This window comes from Mauremys mutica, chromosome 3 (assembly GCF_020497125.1).
Source record: "Mauremys mutica isolate MM-2020 ecotype Southern chromosome 3, ASM2049712v1, whole genome shotgun sequence".
NCBI classification, from domain to species: domain Eukaryota; kingdom Metazoa; phylum Chordata; order Testudines; family Geoemydidae; genus Mauremys; species Mauremys mutica.
The window spans coordinates 77,913,832-77,927,420 of NC_059074.1; the positions used below are offsets into that span (position 1 = coordinate 77,913,832).

General features: G+C 39.5%; 1 protein-coding gene across 13 annotated transcripts in view; it reads left to right on the plus strand.

The window, feature by feature from the left end:
- GRIK2 (glutamate ionotropic receptor kainate type subunit 2) overlaps positions 1–13,589 on the plus strand; it is a 604,939-nt gene that overhangs the window by 177,299 nt on the left and 414,051 nt on the right. For all 13 annotated transcript variants that reach the window (XM_045011187.1, XM_045011179.1, XM_045011186.1 and 10 more), the window contains 2 exons: positions 3,526–3,693; positions 8,705–8,962. In XM_045011187.1, the coding sequence (XP_044867122.1) occupies positions 3,526–3,693; positions 8,705–8,962 (426 nt within the window). The remainder of the gene's footprint in view (positions 1–3,525; positions 3,694–8,704; positions 8,963–13,589) is intronic.

Consider the following 13,589-nt stretch of genomic DNA (forward strand, 5'->3'; position numbering starts at 1 on the left):
TTTACTTTCCCCCTTGATTTGCAGCATTTTGCAATGAACACAAACTACATGATCATCATAGCTTTCCTAAAAATGGCCTTAAAGATCTGATGTTTAGTGCCTCCTTTGGGAAAGTTAACTGCTGCTAAGTAATACTCTAAGGTCACAGAACATGCTTTTCTTGTTTATTAACAGAAAAAAATGGGATCCGTAGTCACAGAAAATGCCAAGAGAGTCTTGTTTGACTGGGAGTCAGAACTTCTGATTTTTAAAGCCCTTTCAGTTTATGATACTATGTATTATCTTTTTTTGTTTTCACTTTTGGTTTAAGTAATATTATGTTCATAGTCAAAATTATGTTGTGGCACGAGGAGAAAAGTCAAATAAGAAAGAAACATGTTTTTATGATAAAATAGCTTTCCTCAAAGGTGTGTTGTGAGGCTTAATTTATTGGTGTTTAAACATGCATTGAGATCCTCTGATGGAAGGTATTACAGAAGTGCAAAGTGCTAGTATTATTACCAAGCAATTTCTTCTCATGACTGTCAGGTTTAACTTTCAATACATAGCATCCTCCTGCTCCCAGTGGGTCAAGGTGGGTGGAGAGGATTTCTAAATACATACGGGGGGGGAGGTCTCTTCTCTGCTACAGCCCATTAAAACTGCTCTAGAGACATTAGAACCCTGGAAGTGGAGATGTCCAGTAGACAATTTCCTCTGGTGCAGAATTTATGCAAGATATCAATGCCTCCTCTACAAGACCTTGTAATAGGGGTCATGTCAGGGACAGGGAAAGATAACATGAGGGGGTTGGAGGGATAGGGCCACAAAGTGTAGTAAAAACAACAATAATACTGAGCACTTACATGGCACTATTTTCAGCTATGTGTAGCTTCTAGGTGGTGCTGCCACCCAGAGCAGGTAGGGATGAGCTGCCATAACATTGACAGTACTAAGTTTTGCTGTAGGGGGCACTTGCCAGCATTGGCAGCAGCCCTGAATTGGGAGTGTGTAAATGTGGCCAAAATCCATCTTAGCTCCCCCACTCCTGGGGTGAGTTTTATGCTATATCTCTAAGAGATTGCATATTATGTAGATCGCAGAAGGAGAACACAGCAATAAATAAGAATGAGTGAGAAAATACTCTAACAAACCTAAGATCAACATAGATTTTTTTTTAAAAAAATCTTCCAATATAAAAATCAGAAAAAATAAATGCCACCAGATATTATATTTGCTTTGTCTGTTGTTGATGTGAATGCATTGTTACTTTGGATACAATCTTCCATTAAATAACTGTTACAGTTTGCCGGCTATCTATATATTTGAGTAACAATTTTTCAGTTATCTTAACAAAGTCTATAGAACCTATTTTTATCCTGATCTTATTGAGGCAACCTCCTTTCACTTTCTTGACAGTTGGTAACGATATTTATCAATTGTATTGAGTAATCTTATGCTTTCTGTTGCAAAGGTATTTTTCATAGTCTCCTGAAATCAAAATAGAATCCTCCTACACATCACAGTCTGACTTTCAATGTGTAGATGCTGTAAGCCTCCAAACAGCATAAATATAGAGGGCTGTCTATCAAGCCACATTCTGCTAAATATAACTTCTTTACTCCCCAGGATATTTGGTTGTCTCCAATCTTTATGATCATTTTTAATGTTCCCTAATAATTTTGTATTACAGTTACTTTCACCTGGATATTATCCAAGTTCTTTCCTTTCGTAGTTACTGTAGTATTGTTTCTCATGATTATTGTTTTTCTCGCGCAGTATTGTTTATCTCCTATAGCTACCTTCGTTGCTGTCTCAGTTTTGATCAATTCCATACATACCTAGCTATAATTCGAGCATCTGCTTCTCCCACCTATGCCCCCCTTTGAGTTTTAAATAGCTAACATTTAAGTAGCCATTTGCCATTTCTCTCCTCAATATGCAACACTTGTATTTTTAAGTTAATATTATTTGAGCATCTATCCATAGGGGTCTGGTCAGGATTTTAAGGGCTCATCTGCAGAGGGGGGAGGGGGAATAACACCTGTTCTCCAACCTGTGGCAAGAAACAGGCTGAAAATGGTAGGATGGTTGTAAAACTAAAAGCCTTTTAGTATTTAATAATATATGATGGAGGAAAGTGGTGAGGTGCTAGCTAAATACCCATTTTTTCCCCTATAGGGCTGGCCTGTCTACTCTGCTCTTCAACAGTCTTGTTTATAAGTTTGTTGTAGTTAGCAGTGTTCCATCTGACTCAGCTCTTCTACATCTGTGTTCTGTCAAGGGTTTCCTGCTGAAAAGCAGCAGAGTGTTGAATGGGGAAATTCGTAGATAATATAGAGCCAGGTAGCAACGTCAGTTTAGAAATGAACAGGCACAAGCTATTACAAAAGGGGGAATGAAAAATGTCTGCTGCACTGAAATAAAACCTGACTTGTAGTTAATGATCCCAGGCAGAGTGGCCCTTGGCTGTCCTCCATGTGAGCCTTAGCAGACAACAAGTGGCTGCCCTGGAAACTGCCCCTTTTAAAAAACCTTTCAATTATGAACACAAGTGATTTTTTTCCAAAGTGTTGGATTTCAGCTTCTCAAATCATCTCATACTAAGATTATCTGGGTGTGTGTGTGTGTGTGTGTGTAAGTGGGAATAAACTACATTCTATTATAAGTGTTTTGAAATTGTGCAAAATGGACAAAGGTGCATTTAAGTTACCTTTACAGCCTCCATATTCTTGTCTTCACTAGCCCTCAGCATAAATAAGAGCCACCTTGGGGCTGCTGTAACTTACATTCTCTCTGCAGTGGCTCCTTGCAGGCTGTCATCAGACATGGCATTACCTAAACCAAAGTGCTTTTTGATCATGTCTGCTCCCTCCCTTTCCTTACAAGGCTACAAGTGGAGTGGCATACAGCCTTTCTAGCAGCTGCCCATCACCTGGGGACCCCTCTTACACTGGCAGTATTCTTAGGGCAGCTTCTGCCCCTCTCTATGGCCCTTTATTCTATCAAAGCTGTGTAAAGGACCTAAGGTACAGTGGAAAATGGGCCTCCAGGAGCTTTATATTTTTTTCTGTGCAGCAGTTGATCTGTGGAGGTTGCAGGGATGCTAGGGGATCCCATCAAAATTGTCACCAGTGGAAATATTCATGAATTCTTCCCTTCCATTTTATTTTGGTGTCGAGTATTATTTAGGTATTTTATAAATGATCTACCTCCCACCCCAACACACACTCACATGGTCTCAATCGCATAAATACCGGGATTGCAGAAAAATTAAGAAAAGTTGACAATTTAAATGGGTGTGAATGTGATCATTGGAGAAATATGTGCTAATATTGTGCAATTAGGGTGTGATCCAAAGTCCACTGAGGTCATGGGCAGCTTTCCATTGGTTTCAGTGGGCTTAGGATCGGACCCCCATTGGGGCAAATACTGAGAAATTCCTATTAATTCCAGTGTCTATTACTCAACTGATATCTTGAAACATTGGCTGTGTGTTGTTTTGGCTGACTGGTTGTTCTCTCTCTCTCTTTCTCTCATTTCCAGGGGGTATTTTTGAATGTGTGGAATCCGGCCCAATGGGAGCAGAGGAATTGGCCTTCAGATTTGCTGTGAACACAATCAACAGAAACAGAACTCTCCTGCCAAACACCACATTAACATATGACACCCAAAAGATAAATCTCTATGACAGTTTTGAAGCATCCAAGAAAGGTGATGTTTTGCATATTTAAACTTTTATGGCAGCAGTTAAAACTCACTTGGCTCATCTACCTGAATAAATGCCTGTCAGTAAACTATTGAAAAATGATACTGTACAAGGGTAAGGCGTGCACAGCTGACATAAAAGAAAAGCTTTAAAAATTGTCTTTTAAAGCTAACAGTTTGAAAAAAAAATCACATCAGCATTGCTTCCCCATCAAAAGACTATTATTTCCTTATATATTTAAAATCAATTTTGAGATGAGGATGGTTTTAGGGTATGTCTACACTGCAATTAAAAACTTGCGGCTGGCCTGTGCCGGCCGACTCAGGCTGTGGGGCTATTTAATTGCAGTGTTTGACTTCCGGGCTCGGACTGTAGCCCAAGTTCTGGGACCCTCCCACCTCACAGGGTCCTAGAGCCCAGGTTCCTGCCTGAGCCTGGAATTTTGCAGTGCAATTAAACATCTCCACAGCCTGAACCCCATGAGCCAGTCAGCTGGCATGGGCCAGGCATAGGTGTCTAATAGCAGTGTAGACATGGCCTCAGAGACTAGCAACCTTGGAAACTGAGTGGCCTCTTTGGGCTCAGTCCAGCAAGAAACTCAACTCTTGGTGAAGTCAGTGAAAGTTGAGGGTGCTCAGCACCTCACAGGACTAGGACCTTCATGCCTGTTGTGCCATCCTGTCTCCCAGTAGCTGGTGTACCTATTTAGCAGAACGTGAAGCTTCAGGCCCAAGCTTTCCCTGTGCACCTAAAGTGCGTGTTTTGTATGTAGTGTTACAAACTGATTCAATTGACACCACAAACTAAACTTTATTTGAGGCCGTTACAGGTATGTCTACACTACAACTGGAAGTGAGTCTCCCAGCCTGGCTCAACTGCAGCATGGATATTGCAGCAGTGGCGGATACTCAGACTAGCGACCTGAACTCAGACTCACTTGGGCATTAGCTCAATCCTCTGTTGATGCCACAATGTCCATATTGCTATTTTGAGCCTGCTAACACAAGTCTGTTTACCTGGGCTGCGAGGCTTTTTCCCAGTTGCAGTATATACCCTAAATGAATCACAATGGTGTAAACACATGCTGTACTGAGATTCCAGTTGCTGCTTCCAGTATATGTTAAAATTAGAGACAAGTCTGAACCAAACCCTTTGATTTAGACTGTTCAGAATCTAAAGTTCTGAATTTTGTGATAGCACTTCATTTGTAACCAATAACTTCTTCCTCCAATTCAATTCAATTGCAAGCATTTAATTACATTTTTAAGTTCATTCCTTTTTGGCAAAGCATTTAAGCACATACTTAAGTCTCCTTAAAGTCAATGGGACATAAACACGGGTTTATAAATTAAGGGATGGACTGCTGTATCAGGGCCTCTGACATTTGCTTAAAAGTAAATGGATTGATTTTTAATTAAAACTGATTCCCATGTCAGAGAAAAACAGAGTTCTCACTCTCTTTTTGGGTGCAGCAAATCAGATACTTTATTATCTCTAGCGATTGCATGGAGGGAGATTGCTAAACAGATCTCTCTCTAGGTAAACAATTACAGCAAGCATTTATGCCTTTTGTTACATACAATAATGAGCAACAGCTGCATTTTGTTTATACATAGGCCATCCTGATATCTTATTTTCTCACCTCTATTTAGACTATAGTCTACATTCCATACTTATCTAACACAAGGTCGCAACAATTTCTCACACAATTCTTTCCCACTCACCTCACACAATCCTCGCTTCTACAAATCTCGCGTTATTAGGGTTACAGCTAGCCTGACTCTTGTTCACAGAAGAGACTGTTTGCATTGAAATCCCCTTCAAACCCCTATCAGTTCTTGCTCTACTTCCACACCCATGATTGTGAATCCTGTGTAGTTTCAGACCTTGCTGCTGTACTTTCTGTATCTTTTTATTGTGATCCCTCATACATACTGGGACACTGTAATATGGTATCGTACATAGTAATGTAAAACAGATAAGTCCTGCTGTGTTCTGAGATTTCTTTGTGGTCTTCTATTCCTAAAATACACAGGTGTTTGATTCAAGCTGGTGTTAGCTCATGTTCTTTTGCAAAAGCATTTTTTTCTGCATCAGAGCGGAAATTACATAGGTTTTTGATTGTTAGCAACATAGTCAGAATGGTAGAAAGATCACAGATGCAGTGGTCAGCTAATCAGATTTTATCAGAGGTTTCTTGTTTAATGCAAAGGGTGATGTGAGGAAATTAATCGCGCGATTAATCAAACTGTTAAACAATAATAGAATACCATCTATTTAATATTTCTGGATGTTTCCTACATTTTCAAATATATTGATTTCAATTACAACACAGAATACAAAGTGTACAGTGCTCACTTTATATTTATTTTTTATTACAAGTATTTAATAATACTTGTATAAAAACCAAAAGAAACAGCATTTTAAAATCACCTAATACAAGTACTGTAGTGCAATCTCTTTTTCATGAAAATTGAACTTACAAATGTAGAATTATGTAAAAAAAAATGCATGGAAGCATTTGGAGTGGTGGCCGAAGCATGAAGGGGCATAATAATATAAAATACATTTCAATTGGTATTCTATTGTTTAACAATGCAATTACAACTGCGATTAATTGCGATTAATTTTTTAAATCATGATTAATTTTTTTGAGTTAATTGCATGAGTTAACTGCAATTAGTTGACAGCCCTAAAATAAATGGTACCAAACGCATGTACAGGGCAAAATTTACATTTTATATAACACTTCCTTTAAAATATGTTATGGGCCAGAGTGTGGCCCAGCATTACATGGCTGAGCAGGGGGAACAAGACGCTCTCTGACAGAGTCTCGCTAAACTGCCACTCCAGATACTAGATTAGAGCAGGCTCAGAGGGGTGCTGCTCCCTCCCCACTCCCAGAAAACAAGTGGGTGTCATGGAGTGACTGCCCATTCACCAGCCAGTCCTATTGAACTAGCAGGTGGTTGGGGCCTGGGAAATAACTTCCTATGGGCAAGGGTCTATAGTGGAATACTCTGCTCCCTCATTCTCCCAGGAAGCAAGGAGGGAACAGGAAAGAAAATGTAATTTTCTGAGTCTTAATTATTTTCCTAGATCAGCACAGTAATTCGTGTTCCTTACATGGGGTATGCCCAAAGACACACTCTATCCTGTTATTCTTATGCTGCAATTCACAGACCCATAGAGATATATTTATATGTCTCCTTTGTACTTCAGAATGAGAGACTACCTCTTTATTTGCAGTTAACTAGACTGTATTAAACTCTGTGTAAAATTTTTCAGCTCTGATAGTTCATGGCTTCATGAATCCAAAATACTTTCACATATTTGACAACCACTTTTGTGCTGAAAGGTCTTTTAGTCAGGAATCAAAGGCTAAAGGTTAGCATAAAATGGTGTACTTAGTATGATGGCTGAAAAGCAGGCTTTTAACAACTGGGTTTATGCATTTGACTAGTTACATGGTTCATGATTATGCCCATTAGTGAGCAAGCAGACATCGCATCAAAAATACAGTCTGTTTACCTCTTAATCACACAGCCTCTTGGAGTCGACTGCATATGAGAGATTAATGAGTTTTTAAAGGTACCATACAGAAGAGTAATCCCAGGGAAGATCACAATATTCCCAAGATGTTTGAATAAAGAATTATGCAAATGTAATGCAAATCTCCCTCAATACATTAAAAAAATGGTATGCTTCTTATAGAAAAGTGCTGTATTAAATCACATGCAAAATGATCACACTCTCAAATTCTCAGAAGCAAGAAGAAAAAAAAAGCTACCAGATGGCTTTTCAATGGGCTATCACTGTTGTTATAGATCCCATCTACTGGCATTTGCATAAAGCTTGTGGACTACACGAGAGAAGGGCGATATTAGTAGAAATTGGAGTGCAATGCTGAGTTATGTTTTATAGTGAAATGTAGTCACTTAGGCCCCAGTCTTCCACTCACAGCCATGTGGGTTGGTCACTGTGCCTACGTAAAACCCCATTTAAGTCGCTGGTGCTCTGCAGGGGAGTTCTTGCCCAGTTCTCAGTACACAATCAAGAACTTGGTAGTATCTCCATCATTTAAACACATGAGAATGATTGATTAATTTTAAATTAGTGAAAAGAGTGATGAAATATGTATATTTCTACTGCTTGCTTCATCGGCGTTCAGCAGTATTGACTTTGTAACAATATTAATCATTCATATCTCATGTAAATGCCTTCATCCAGGCAGAGATCTTTTTCCGACCATATAACTTAACTGCCCAATACTATTTTAAAAGAACAAACCTGTTCTATTTCAGAGATGCATGGCCAAAATGGGAATATTTTCAAATATTCTGTCAGGATGTGTGTTATAATGTACATTGATTTAATTCTTTAATTATTGGTATTCATTAATCTCCTTAAAGAGAAATATTGACCCCCTGCATTCTGCCAGTTAATATATACCTCTTAAAACAATACATCCAAAAGTCCACTTCAGCATAAGTCAGTATCTGCTTAATGTTACATTGTCTGAATAGGTTGAAATCCACTGAGTAATTGGGTTCTCTGGGGATATAGTCCGGGTAGATTGGGGAGGAAATTCATTTCTAAAGCTTGGGTTTAAACTAAGATATGGCCCTATATGGTCCTACATCTGTTGTAAGCTGCATTAGAGTTTGATTCCCGCCCCCTCCCCCACACATTTTCTAAAAGGTGTGCCAGAGCTCAGCCTTGGCAACTTCCGTTGACATTAGCAAGAGTTTTAACTAAATGTAGCTTTGTGCTGTATGCATGCTAAGTATGGTTCTTTATCAAATCACAGTAAAAATTGAAGATATAATTCAACTTGGTCATTATTTAAAGGAAAGGTCTCAGTGCAAATGGAAGTGTTAACATTGACTAGGAAGGGGGCTCCCTCAGAAAATAAGTTTATATTTCACAAAGTGCCATTTAGTTAATGGGAATAGTACAATACTTTCTGGCACATTCTCTCCTCTCATAATTGACAGACTTCTGTCTCCTCTTCAGCTTGTGATCAGCTTTCCCTTGGGGTGGCAGCCATCTTTGGACCTTCCCATAGCTCTTCAGCTAATGCCGTGCAATCCATCTGCAACGCCCTGGGTGTTCCACATATACAGACTCGCTGGAAACATCAAGTTTCTGACAACAAGGACTCATTCTATGTCAGCCTCTACCCAGATTTCTCTTCTCTCAGTCGTGCCATCCTTGACCTTGTGCAGTTTTTCAAGTGGAAAACCGTCACTGTTGTTTATGATGACAGCACTGGTAAGGCTAACCCATGGGACTATGTGCAGATCTATTCATGTGTGTGCTTTGCTTGCTAATTATATTTTTTTCCTTTTAAATGATCAGTAGTAGTTTTAACTGAAGCACAGATAATTCTGTCTAAAATGATATGTAACGTGTAACATAGTTTTGTGTACATTTATGCTGCTTGAGTATGTTTTATATGCACAACTATATTATTGCATGTGCATAGTTCATATGCACAAGTATACATAGACCTTTTTATTTATATATGAATCTGAAAGTAATAGGTACATCTTATATTGTTCAGATAAGCATCTAAAGATCCAGATATTTATCCAAACCTATCCCAAACATCTTTGGTTAAGAAATTGGGCTGAAAATATCCTGAAAACAGACTTTCTTGCAGGGGTCAGATCGCCCGAGGGGAGTATGCAGGGAAGGTGGTGGGTGTGAGGTGGAGGGTCAGATGCCCTATTGTATTTCTTGAGTTTGGCTGATCTTTGGGAGATCTCAGATGCTCCTCAGGGCTCTGCATGCCATCTTGGATTGACTCCTTCTTCTTGATAAGGGGCTGGGAAATGAGCAAGAACTCTCCTAAGCTCAAATCTTATATTGTTCAGATAAGCATCTAAAGATCCTGGTGGTACCAAACTGAACAATAGTAGTTTGTGCAGCTCTCCTTAACATAATCCTCCTTCTCCTTTTTTTATATGTTTTGAGTAGTGAAATAGTTAATATTTTAAATGTTGACATTGTTATCATAGGACATCTGAGTTAGTCCCAGTTCATATCTCTTTCAACTATTGTCTCACATTCTGCTGACATCACTGCATCAGTTACACTTTGTCCATGTTTTCAAATCTGTCTCTGCAATCATAATATCTAGAGGCTGTTTTTTTTAAAAAAAATACAAGCTTAGGTTCTGAAGGCTAGGAAGGGAGCTTGAAAGGGGTGCTGCTACATGATACACGTGAGTGCCTGATGAATCCCAGCCCTGCTCACTGGTTTCAGCTAGGTAGGAAATATACCACGGTGACTACTTTGGTTTCAATTGTGGATAGGGCTGTGTAAAGCCTGCAGTTTCTAAGATTTGCAAAAGAAACCTTGCAACTTGTCTCCTAGGAGCTGAAAGCAAATGAACCTTGAAGGCCCCTTTTTATAGCTAAATTCAAATCTGCTGATTCAGATTTGATAACATCAAACTTCAAACCTTCAATGGGGAATTCCCGATAGCTTGCCTTGTTATAGCCCTCCACATCCTCCAGGCTGCTCTGACAGGAATCATTATCCTCAAAACAAACCATGGGAACTTTCTTCTTATTTTAGGTCTCATCTAGTAAGTGGGGGTTGTTGAGAGGAGGAGATAGCTGTTGGGGGTGATGGAAGGCAACCAGTTCTCAAGTGAGGTATGCTAGCTTCATGGATGGGTAATCAATTTTGTCTCAGGTTTTCTGAATTGTTGAGACATTTTGACAATTTCAATACTTTTTTTTCAAAATATTTTTGAGTAAAAAAAATTGTCAAAACTGACTTTCCCAAAAAATGTTTTGGTTTCCATGGATCGGTATTTTCCACTGGAAAAAATTTCATTGAAAATATCTTGGCCAGTTCTAATACTCTTGTAAAGAATTTTGTATAGTGATCTTATAGTTGAGAGATATTGACACAGCTTGGACATGCAAGAGAAATGAGGATGAAGATTGTCTTACATCTGCTGTGTAATATACATACAGCATTTTGCTTACAAAATGGTTATTTTAAATATCTATATGAAAAGTTAATCTGAGTTCATTTACATACTTTTTGCTATGTAGTTAGGCTCCTTTTAAAATAACTATGAATGGGAAACCAGTATGTGTATTAAAATGACTTTTGAATCAATTTCTAAAGATCCCATGAACCTTCACAATTTCAGCTGAGAACGTTCAGTCCCAGTACCTCTGCCTTGCAAAGCTGCTCATGCCAAAAAGAAACCAGTAGTTGTAAAAAGTAAACTTTTAATCTTTTCATTGGCTTGGCTGTACATAAATTTAAAGTCTACACTTTAAAAAACTGTCAGTGTCTCTTTGTTGAAAGCAGTTCCCTCGGATACTTCAAAGACTTTAAATCCAAGGGCATGCTGCTAGGAAGTCCACAGCATCTTCTGCTTTTGAAGTGCTTATGGGAGTAACTTTTTGCTAAAAGAAACTGTCTTAAAAACTGGACTTTAAAACTTAAAGCTAGGCTGTAAACAGGTTTAAAAAAAACATTTGTTAAAGAAGGTAATTAATCTGGATTAAGAAGGGCTCAGCTCAATTCATAGGTACTTCTAATGCAAAAATTGAATGGTGGAGGCTGGGCCTGAAACCTCCAGTGACAGTTTAAACTGACACTGGAAGATTCAGTATCATAATGACCCTTTGACCATGAAGGATTTTGATTAATTTCAAATCCATTGAAATGAATGAAGGAAATAAAAACAAAATTAGAATTTGTGTTCCTGTAGGTACCTCTCAATCTTCGAACATAGGCAGGAGACACCCAAAATGTGGGAATCAATGTGCACTCTTACTTCCCTTCCTTTGTTTCTCTGTGTTTACTCCTTCCCCTTCACCTCTCTCTAAGAGCCATGTAGGATTAATAGCCAGTAATGCCTACTCACTTTCATGATATAGTCCTCTACTAATGGATTTTCTCCTTCTAAATGGACATTTCCCAAATGGACACTTTTCATGGGAATAGCAATAATATGCTCTAGCAGTTATGCGGCATCATATTTTTCTTGTTAAAATGGATGGTTCATTTATTATTTTTTTTGATAGATTTACGTTTATGTAGTCCTATTACCTCTGTATTTACATGAAAACTGCTGGAAATGAGGAGTCTTTTTAAGAAAAAAGGGTGGGGGCAGTTGGGGAGAATATATGTAAAAAGATTTCAAGAGTTTTCAAAGGATAAATCTCCAAATAAAACCAGGACGTGCGGGGAGGGAGGGTCAGGGAGAGGGGGGAGAAGCTCAGTGGATCTTCCCAATGCAGACTATCTACTGTGGTGCCCAAACAAATGGCCATAAAGGCAGAGCAATTCCTTATGTGAGGCTAGCCCTACCCCACTCCTATAAAATCCCTGCCAGGGATCAAATCGTCCCTGCCCTTTCCTCATGTGATGGGTGTGGGCTTAATCAAGGTGTGCCTCTTTCTGCATCAAACATTGAAACCAGTCCAGCCAGTGGCCATGTCTGTCAATGCAACTCTGCCGCACCACTGCCTCAGTTAATCTGCGTTAGACACCTGCCACACAAATATCAGAACTACAATACTCTGTCTCTAGCCTTGGCCCATGTTCTCTGTGGCAGGCCAAATCCAGATACCTGTAGCTACCAATTTGCAAAGTTGGAAAGAACTTTCTTAAAAGGTCATTGGGCAAATCTCTGAGAAAAAAGGGAAATCTAGCAATAAGAAAAACAACAAAGAAACAATCCAAGGGAAGACTGGGTTGGGGGGGGGGAGAAAAGGGGAGGCACGGAGGCAAAAAAAGTAGACACATGAATGGTGGCCAATGTCCAGGTGTAGCAAATTTCCTTCTCCTCTCCGTGTGTGTGTGCGTGTGTGCGTGTGTGTTTGTGTGTGTGTGTGAAGGGGGTGTTACGGAGCCAATGAAATGACCCCTGGCCCACAAATGGGCCAATCAGATTATGAGAGTGGGAATTAAGGTCTCTCAAGCTCTGTCCACATGCAAAGCTGCTGAGGTCTGAAGAGAGGGTGCTGTCAGTCACTGCCACTCCTCCCCATGCCAGTTATGACCCATGCTAACTCCCAACAAGTGTGGTGTGTAACAAGTGAGGCGGATAAGCAGTATGGTGGGATATTCATTTCAGATATCTTCACACCATATTGGTACAGTTGGGGTGGGAGTTGAATGTACAAAAATAGGGAAGATAAAGATCAAAGGTAGTGAATTATTCTTGGCTCACTTCATTATTATGAAGACATTAATTTTCAGCTAAAACCTAAGGGCTTTATCTTGCAAAGTGCTGAGCGTTCTGGCTCTGATATTAGAGAACAATTAAGCATTCATTTAAGCTTTAAAGTGCATTGCTGGGTCTGGACTAGAGTGCTCTGCATCTTTCAGGCATGAGCTCTTAACGAGTAGAAGGTTGTAGCTGGGCAGATTATAGAAGGGAGGGTGTTCCATGCATTGGAGTGGCATGGAAAAAGGCATAGAGATGCTTGTGGAAGAAAGAGACCAAGGGGGTGTCAGTGGTGGGGATGGCAGGGTCTACTACATGAGAAGGGGCAAGGTTAGATAAAGAGGCAGGAGAGAAGATATGCAGGCCTGGACAGAAAGGTTAAAAGGCTGAGTTACGTATAGAGTGACCACACAGCAAGTGTGAAAAATTGGGGGGTAATAGGAGCCTATAGAAGAAAGACCCCAAAATCGCGACTGTCCCTATAAAATCAGGACATCTGGTCACCCAAGTTACATGTAATGGAGAAGGGGAGCCAGTGAAAAGATTCAAAAGAGGGGATGATGTAGTGAGATTAATAGGATAAGAAGAAAATTATAGCAACCATGTTTTGTATCAGTTGGAGAGAGATGAGGTGGATACCAGAGAGAATGACATTGCAGTAACGAAGATAGAAGATCTTGGAATGGATGGGAG